This window comes from Entelurus aequoreus, linkage group LG14 (genome assembly GCF_033978785.1).
Source record: "Entelurus aequoreus isolate RoL-2023_Sb linkage group LG14, RoL_Eaeq_v1.1, whole genome shotgun sequence".
Classification (NCBI taxonomy): Eukaryota; Metazoa; Chordata; class Actinopteri; order Syngnathiformes; family Syngnathidae; genus Entelurus; species Entelurus aequoreus.
Window position 1 is genome coordinate 29,065,292 of NC_084744.1, and position 10,000 is coordinate 29,075,291.

General features: G+C 41.8%; 1 protein-coding gene across 3 annotated transcripts in view; it reads left to right on the forward strand.

The window, feature by feature from the left end:
• Window positions 1-10,000, forward strand: part of LOC133664700 (zinc finger protein 135-like) — an 18,401-nt gene that overhangs the window by 1,681 nt on the left and 6,720 nt on the right. The window contains exon 2 of one of the 3 annotated variants that reach the window (XM_062069536.1): window positions 744-977. The exons of 1 other annotated variant lie outside the window; for it this stretch is intronic. In XM_062069536.1, the coding sequence (XP_061925520.1) occupies window positions 744-977 (234 nt within the window). Of the gene's footprint in view, window positions 1-743; window positions 1,023-10,000 lie in introns of all 3 variants that reach the window. One more of the 3 variants, XM_062069535.1, reaches the window with a different exon arrangement.

Below are 10,000 nucleotides of genomic sequence, written 5' to 3' on the forward strand. Positions count from 1 at the left end.
AGCTTCGCCAGGCTGGAAAGCATTAACCTTGTAGTTACAGGTCCATGGTTTAATAGTATTGTTGATCTTCTGTCTATCCTTCCAGTCAGGGGTTTATTTCTTTTGTTTCTATCTGCAGTTAAGCCCGATGCTATCACGTTAGCTCCGTAATTAAAGTGCTTCACCGATGTATTGTCGTGGAGATAAAAGTCACTGTGAATGTCCATTTCGCGTTCTCGACTCTCATTTTCAAGAGGATATAGTATCCGAGGTGGTTTAAAATACAAATCCGTGATCCACAATAGAAAAAGGAGAAAGTGTGGAATCCAATGAGCCCTTGTACCTAAGTTACGGTCAGAGCGAAAAAAGAAAGTCCTGCACTGCACTCTAGTCCTTCACTCTCACGTTCCTCATCCACAAATCTTTCATCCTCGCTCAAATTAATGGGGTAATCATCGCTTTCTCGGTCCGAATCGCTCTCGCTGCTGGTGTAAACAATGGGGAAATGTGAGGAGTCCTTCAACCTGTGACGTCACGCTTTTTTATCAGCGACCAAAAGTTGCGAACTTTATCGTCGATGTTCTCTACTAAATCCTTTCAGCAAAAATGTGGCAATATCGCGACATGATCAGGTATGACACATAGAATGGATGTGCTATCCCTGTTTAAATAAGAAAATTTCATTTCAGTAGGCCTTTAACACTCAGTGAAAAGAAGAGCATGGATGCATCTGGGCTAAAGTTAGTGTTGATTGTGTCCGACAGATGTCCACCAGCTGGTTCTTCGTCACCACCAACGTCCCCTTCAGCAGCAGGAGGAGCCACAGCCCCCCCACATTAAAGAGGAGGAGGAAGAACTGTGGACCACTCCAGAGGGAGAGTGTCTTCTAGGGCAGGAGGAGGCTGATCTCACCAAGTTTCCACTGACTGTTGTCTCTGTGAAGACTGAAGAGCATGAAGACAAACCACCTGAGTCCTCACAGCTTCATCACAGTCCAGGTGAGGAGAACGATCGACGACTGGACGTTGTGTTGCACAGAACAGGTTTGTTTACGTCTTACTCTCACATGTTTACTCACTTTACATCTGATTACTATTGCTATTCTTAAATATAGTGTCTCATGACAAAGCACATATTTACTTTTATTATGATTGTGATGTCTTCATACAACACAAAGAAGACCATTTAGTTGGCTTTATTGCACACATCGCGGCAACATCCTGATGCGTGTCAGTAAAACTTGTAGCTTTTCAGTCCAAATCCATCACAATTAGGAGGTAACACTTTTTACTAGGGATGCACACTACTATTTTTTCCAAGCCGATACCGATAACTTCCTGCTTCTTAAGACCGATACCACTAAACTAGGGGTGCCCACACTTTTTCTGCAGGCGAGCTACTTTTCAATTGCCCAAGTTGAGGGGATCTACCTCATTCATACGTATATATTGCGGAGAATGCATATATGTTTAAGAGTTCTTTCTTTATTCATAGTCATGTTTGGAGCAGCTAGTACTTTTCAATGTATACCCTGTATACCAGTTTCTCTTTGTGTACAGAGGTTTTGTGTAGTGTTTTAGACATTGGAATGTGAAAAGGATACATCCCCCGCCTTATCTTACCAGTGTTGGGGAAGGGGGAGGCATTCCTTTCTGGGGGGACTGCTTTCCGATTCAAGAAGTAGTTTCTTTCCGTTTGAATGTTAGACCAATTTGAGAAGCCGGTACGAATGTATTGGTCCGGGCTGGTCTCCTGAAGCTTCAGTAAAACTTGATAATATTCCTATTCTGTCTTGATGGTCCTTCTTACTCAACATATATGTCATCGAAAGAATTTGGGATTGACCAGTGACTTTAATTCCCTGAGAGGGAATACTGGGCAGACGCAACAATATATATATATATATATATATATTATATTTATTTATTTATGAAAGAGAGGTTATTGTTTTTGTTAACAAGTTAAAGGTGTTTAATGATAATACAAATATATTTAACACATATAGATTCCTTTCTTTCATGAAGACAATAATATAAGTTGGTGTATTACCTGATTCTGATGATTGGAATCAGACAGTAGTGCTGATAATGTCCACATTTTCAAATGGAGGAGAAAAAAATTCCTTGTTTCTGTCCAATACCACATGAAAGTGGTTAGTTTTGGGCATCTTATTTGTCCAGCTTCCATACTCCAGTGTTTCCCACACATTAATTTATTTGTGGCGGCCCGCCACGAAAGAATTAAGGCCGCAACAAATTTTTTAATTTTTTAATTTTTATTTATTTATTTATTTTTTGTCCTGTCCAGCTTCTCAGGCAAATCATATAGTTGATGTAGATGCCCATATCGGTTGTTCAGATTTACTTTACAAAAGAGAAGTGTAGGATCAAGATTTTTGGAGCTCTTTGTTCAGTGGATCAGATGTTTGATGAAGCTCTGTGTCTATCTACCACCACTACTGTTTTCTGTTTATTTGTTACTGACTGTGGCAGGACACCTCTGCCTCTGTTTCACTTTATGTTGCTGGTAAATAATATGGTTGTAGTAGTAGGCTAAAGTTAAATTATTTAGTATGCACTAATTAAAGGGGCAGAGCTTTAAGAGACATTTTAGCTTTTATATTTTTATAAGATATATTTTTTGTAAGAACCACAATTGATAAATATATTTCAGTGAATAACTTATTGTTCAAATCTGTATATAAATATGTACATAAAGTGTTGTAATTATATTGTAAAATGGATGGATGGACGTTTAAAACAAAACTGTTATTATTAATTAGTAAGTATACATTTTTTTAGCCTTTTTAGAGAAAATCATATCATTGTAGTAAATTATGCAAATTACTCGATGATGTCATGGTGACCACGCCCATAGCCACGCCCCCACCGCCACAGGTATCTTGGCAGTTTATGGGAAACACTGTACTCGTTTTTATACACTTTACAAGAAATACATTGGCGGCAAACTTGTGCACGCCAGCTTTCTGAGACTCTTATTTTGTTAGGATGAAGCAGCGCCTTTATTGTGAAGACAGGAACTGTGCAGTCGGTCTTTAGGGCTTTGACGGCAGGTACCGCGCGAGAGTCTGTTGAAAAATAAAGTGTTTCTCGCCTTCTTGTCAGTCATTTTTTCTTAACCTCTTAAGGCCCAAGCTGTTTGTTTACATGCTTTTTTTTTTATTTCTCTTTGCTATTTGGGCTTATTGCACCCTAATTAGAATAAAACAAGTAAGAATCATCTTTTTATATGATGTACTTATTTAGAGCTATCATCTTTTTAAGTGTAGATTTGACTGTAGCCTGAAGGGTAGGTGAAACGACATCAACATACATCGTGATAGACACATAATCGATAGCAATATAAATGCATTCAATATATATTTATATTTTTTGGTCGGAAGAAACCAGAAGTTACGGAGCAATGTTTGTTGCAAAAAGTCAGTCGCGCTCTGGGAAACCAGCAAAGCAGGAAACAGGAAGTGATCTGTGAGCAATGGGAGGGACACGGTAACAGCCAATCACGTAACAATATCAATTATCACGTTTAGTTGGCGCCATTTTTCTGTACCGCTGTGGATTCTCTGCATGGAGTGAGAAGAACTGTGGTAGCATCCTGACACTTCCAATGTGTTGTTCTAACGAGTAGCTTCCTAAACTAACCTGTGTAGTGTTAAATAGCCTGTGCACTACTGCCATCTTGTGTCTCAAAACTGCAACTACCTTCAAATCTACTGTATTTGTTTGACCAACTTAGCCACACTCATCCTACCAGGCTAACAGAAACTTTCTCCACTAATAAACAGCACCCATGGTAGGTTGGATATTGTATTACTGTATTTATTGGCATGTTTAAATAAGTCATAAAAATATCAATCATTAATATTGATTAAAAAAAAACTTACATGGTGATACCGAGAGGACTCAAACAAAGGTGGATATGAAAAATCTGTTCCTGCAGATTTGTCATAACATTTGTATACATATATATGTCTATATATATATATATATATATATATATATATATATATATATATGTATGTATGTATGTATATGGATATATATATATATATTGTTGCGTTAGACCAGATGTTCCTCCAAGTGGGATGTAAAACGCTGGTCAGTCCCAAGTTACTTAGATGACACATAAACTGATCTCGAATATACACCAATCACAGAATAGGTATTTTCTAATTTTATTGTCAAATATTTGAGAATAGAGACCAGCCTCGAACAACACATCCACTTGCGTAGCTCAAGTTGATCTGCAAACTTCCCGGAAAGCCCTCTCCTCTTCAGTATCTCCCCCCGCCCTCACTTGTCTCACCTCAAACACATGCTCATTGTCTCTTATCTTGAGTCGGCCTGGGAAGCACAGGAAGGAGGAATTCCTCCTCTCTGCCTTCTACTTCAAGGCCGGCCCAAGTGCGAGCACTTTGTCATGGGATGAAAAGAAAAGCAAAGAGTACAATATGGAACATTAGCTATATGTGATATGACTATGAAAATTAATAAGTAACACAAAATATGGATATATGAAGATATATATATATCTTTCAATTCCCCCTTCAGATCTTATCCAAAAGATCTCTCCTACGAGAGCAACACCTCTAAAGCACGCCCTACATTAAAGTAGGTGCTGTTTTGGTTTTCGAGCAAGCTATCGATAAACAATCAAACCATAGTTACATGGGAGAGAGAAGGAGGGAGTCAACGTTAATGTCGTCATTGTCAGGGAAGGAAACTAACAGTCCCTGAAAGTCACCACTATGCTTGACCCCCTTCAGTGACATAGCAAGCCCAGAACCAGGGTGGGGTTGACCTTTGACAGCTCTAACAATGATGCGGGTGCATAGAGACCTAGCACAAGGGGCAATAAAGCATCCGCATGAGGTTATGACGGCCAAGAAAACTCCAATGGAGACCAGGGCCGACTTAATTAGGTCAGACCACCTGCCAAAGGTGTTATGAAGCCAATCTTTAAAGGGGTCAGAGACACCGGAAACTTCAGTAAGTTTTTAGGCTCTGAGGCCTTCTAAGGCGCTCTGGACCGAGCCATCGGGGGCAGCATTGTTAGGAATGAAGGTACAGCATTGGTCACCAAACATTGCACACACACACACCTTCTTCCTTGGCTAGGATGCGGTCAAGGGCTATGCGGTTCTGGATGGCCATGAGGGAGGTCGGGGCAAGTTGTTCAGCAAGTCCCTCAACGGCGTCACGAGTCAGGTTGGTCAGTCTCAACAGATTATAAAAAACATAGTTAATGCGTTCTACATTTTTAGTAGCAGTCACAGGGAAAATAGCACCAATGATAGGAAGGTTCTCGAAACCTGCACAGGATTCACACCACAATTTGTGTTGTGAGGGGACCCCTCTTGGTTGTCCAATTGCATCAAAGTAAACACCATCAGGGTTTCTCATCAGATCAAAGGAGCCCTTTACACTCCTCCGAGATAAAACATGGCGGCGTCGGCGAGAAGTTAGAGAGGCCGCTGAGACAGGAGTTACAAGGGGAGTTAATTTTGTACCCACTAGGGTGAGTGGGGGCACCAGTCTAACCCTAGCACAAAGCCCTACGGATAACGTTGGGATTCTAATGTACAATCTGTGCTCCCCACAATACCAGAATAAGTCAGCTCGTGCCCAAGGGCCTATCCTTGAGCCATCTATCAGTGTGGTGCACCAGGAAGGGTTAATGTCACCCAATTTGTTGGGGGACGAAGAGGGTCCTTTGAATTGAAAACACGTGTAATTCAGCTTTTGGGCCACAAATGGAAGAAGTCGGGTGGAATTGTCAACAGGAGGGTACACACTAGCCAACAAATCGCACCCTGGTGGCGTGGGTTCAGAGAACAAGGAAATAAGACAGTTTGAGCCATTTATGTCAGTCAACTTAAAAGGGGCGGGGTAAGTGTGGGGCAAAGGACGTCCGGCGGAACAAGCAACACAGTCACCCAGGTTTTGGCATCCACCTGAGCCACAGGTTTACCTGTACCCGCTCCTATGGTCAAAGTTACCAGGCCTTCGGTGGTGATGTCATTAGCACGCACAGATGTGAGAGCCTTTGAAACACCACCAAGGTGGGGTGGTACTTTAGGTGCTACAGAGGGTGTAGAGGTAGTTAACGCCCTCTCAAGGACATTAATTTTAATAATTCCTTTAGAGTCTGTATCAGTCAGGTCAACCCCCAAAACAACATAAAAGGGACGATGGGCACCACTTACCAGCGTATGTTGTCTGCATCCGACACCAATGGTTCAGGGTTGAGTCGTCACAAATATAGAGGTTATTACCACGGTAATAGCTATTGTGTCCCCCGTAATTAATCACACTGCACAGGTCAAAAAATAAGTCTTGCTATCCCCTTTTACCCAGTCTATTTAAAGTCCGCTGTTTGTTCTAAGACACTTGTCAGTCACTGTCGTCGGGAAGGAAGGACTGAGGCACAAGAACAGTAGAACAAGCCTAAACACCAATCCGTCAGGAAATACTTCTGGGCGTAACATCCTGCTTTTCGTCTATCAAAATCAGAGTAATTCAGGTAACGAAACGGGGATAAACATCAAACTTTTCACTTAATATAACGACACAGATAGTTATGCTGAAAACAAGCAAGAGAAATTGGATAACTTCGAGTATAAAGGCTGGTCTCAAATAAGGATATACAATATAGAAGTTAACAAGAGTAATATAGGTAGAAAATCTCTCTCTCAGCGTCGTCTTCTGGGCTGTAGGATTATGTGTGTGTAATTAAAGCCTCGCTCTTCTATGACCTAGAGGGGGAGAGGTTACTAGCACGGTCACCCCTTATGTGTGTTACTTCGTTAACACACACACTAAAAATGAGTCGTTTTCTGCTCCCGTTCTTCTTCAGCTGCCTCAGGCTCAAAAGGCACTGCTAGGGGGTCGAGTGGGGCAGATGATGTGGCTATGTCAGCAATGACATCCGCTGGTGATCTGTCAGGTTCTTCAGCAGGAGTGTAGAGGGAGAGGTGGTACCAGGTGTCCCCTTTACCAGCTAGTCGAAGGGCGTGAGACGTCCGTTCCACGACCTTGAAGGGACCAGTCCACCTGGGGTCCGTCCACTTGCGTTTGATGACCTAGATCTTGACCCTCTCAGCGGCCGGAAGGGAATCTGGAGTGGCGGGCTGTCATCCTCGTATCTGTACAGAAGAACTGGCACACAAATTCTGCATTTTTTGTGTAAAATACCATTTTGGTTTTACGCTGAGTCCTCCTTCCATGGCGGCTGCTGGTCCTGGGCTGACCTGTATGCAGCTCATAGGGTGAAAAAACTCAAAGGGCGGTAAAACAGTTTTATTCACGGACCTTCGAATGATCATTAACGCTAATTGCAACATGTCAATCCAATTAAATTTGGTCTGTGCACAGATTTTAGCCAATTAGTTTTTAATGTTCTGGTCCATCCTTTCAACCTTACCTTGGGACTCAGGATGGTACCCCAAACCTGTGTTCTAGTCCGAAAGCCTTTTCGACCAAGGCTAAGTGAGGTTTTTTTTTTTTTTTTTTTAAATGGTTGCCGTTGTCTGACCTAATCTTTTTGGGGAAACCATGTCGGGGTACTAGGTCATTCACAAGTCATTTAATTACTGATATTGCATCCTCTTTTGAGGCTGTTGTTGCTTCCGGCCAACCACTGTGATTGTCAACACAAGTCAGTACGTACCTTTTCCCTTGTACCGTATTGATCATATCAGTGAAATCAAAGACTATACATGGTTCACCCTTACCTCCTCCCTATTCTAAATTTGATCTACTTAACTACGGTACTATCGATGTGTAAAATCGTTATTTTCAAATTAAAATCTAGTTATAACTTCTTACCCACAGGAAAAATGTTAAAACTATGGAATGTGTCAGAGTCGGATGATTGTCGATTTTGTTCCAAGGAGTCTGTATCTACCCTCACTCACCCCCTTCTGTTTCTGAAAAAAGGACTGTGTTAGTAATACTATCACTTTCAGAAACATCTAAGAAAAAGGTCAACTAATAGCCAAGTAGCGGAGGACAAGTCATGTTTGAGGTCAATGATAGTCTCTTTAGCCTCTGTGGTCCACTGGGGGTGTTGTTAGGGTAGGGGACCCCTTAGCAATATCACAAATAACTCAAACTCAACTAAACCCTAACTTTTATGTAACTTATTCAATATGGTGAAAGTAACAACATATGCTCATATTTATATTGTCACAAATACAAGAAAAATACTACCCTTATGGTGGATGCTTTAGCAATAGTATTTTGAAATTTTACCACACCTGGTGGCCCCAATAATTGATTAAGTCAAGCTCATGTTGTAGAAAGTCGAATGATGCGGACACGTTTGTTACTGAATACTTTCTATCAGACTTCTGCCATGGCAACTTTGTGTATGTAATGAGCAACTATAATTATTTGATATTCTTAAATGTGTAATGTGTCGTTTTAGCTCAGCTGTTGTGTAGCTGCTAGCTCCTCGTAGCCTACAGGTGTCTAAAGTGCAGCCCATAGTTATGTGTTTAACACAACTATGTGCTAAACCTAAACAATTGAAAATGTGGTATTTGGGTGTCGGTGTAATGTTTGGCAGCTACGCCGTGTCTTATCATTGGACCTAAGTTCTTTGGTTTTGTAGGCGAGACAGAGAGCAAGTGAACAATGTGGGACATCAATTGTGTCCATCTTATATCATGCTAGCTGTTGCAAAGATAGGTCAACATGAGCAACCACACCATGAGTTTCAACATATATAAATATACAAAGGAGTCAAAGGTCTCCTGGTATGAGTGTCTAACTGGTGATCATAACATATGGCGAGTCGGGTGGCAGAACACACGGAAGCATCTCAGCCAGTCAGGGTTTTCACTGTTAGAGCAGTTGGATGTCAGCCATTCCTGTTGTTTCAGGCTGTGGTAGGAGCCTTGGTAGTGGTGTCGCAGCTTGGTGGTTAAGCCGTCAGGTAACACCAGGAATGTTCCTTCTGTGCGATTTGAATGTCAGGGTACAGTCTGTAAAGGAGGTACAGCAATCTGAACCGGAAGTGGTTTGGTGACAGGTAACCTTGTGACCCCGGCGAAGCCTTCGACCTTTAAAGAGGAAGCACACAGTTTCTTTGGTACCTCTGCATTCAGAATCGAATGGGTGGCGCCAGTGTCAATCACGAACTGATAACATTGTCGTTGACACTCATGTCCAGCAGGGGGCCAGTCTGTATCTCCTGCTGGGGCTCCTGCGGTGGGCGTCCTTTGCCACGCTTTTGTGTTCGTTTGTTGGCACTACGGAACCTTTCCCGTTCGAAAATGTTCACGACTCCAGTGACCAGGCTGGTCACAGCCGAAACAGTTTCCACCCCGGACTGGCTTTGAAGCATCGTGTTGTCCACCACCCGAGTCCAACCGTCTGGTCGCACGTCTGTTGAGGATTCTTTCCTCCACCTGTTGGAACTCAAAAGCAAGGTCACCCACTGCTGAATATATCCTAGCTGATCTTTGACCTTTTGGTTCTTTTAACCTTTTATTTTCAGCGATCTGTAAATTAAGGAGTTGCTTCCTTGCTGCTCTGTCATTAGCCTTATCATCCTCATCTTGAGGAAAGAGACTGCGCATAGCAGTAGCTATGTTTGTAACGTATGGTGTTATCGGTGAGGTCGAAGATTCAGCCATTAATCCTACTTGTTGTTCTGTATTTTTGCCATCTTGTGTGGAAACACAACGATACAAAATGCTTCTAAAGTCTCCTATTGATTTCTTCCCATTTCATTCAAACAACTAAACAAACAAACAAATAAACAAACTTGCAGCTAACCACAATCAACAGCATACCATTTACGAATACCTTCATTTGTCACTTTCTCATCTTTTCTTCACTTTCGTTTTCCTTTACAAACAACATCCTGTATCCATCTCTTCCTTACACTTCACACAATGTTTCTATTTTCTGTTCTCCTAGGAACCATTCACATAACGTAAGGTTATAAACATCCTTTTCCCATATTTTCTCAAACCATCCTCTTCACCCTCAAT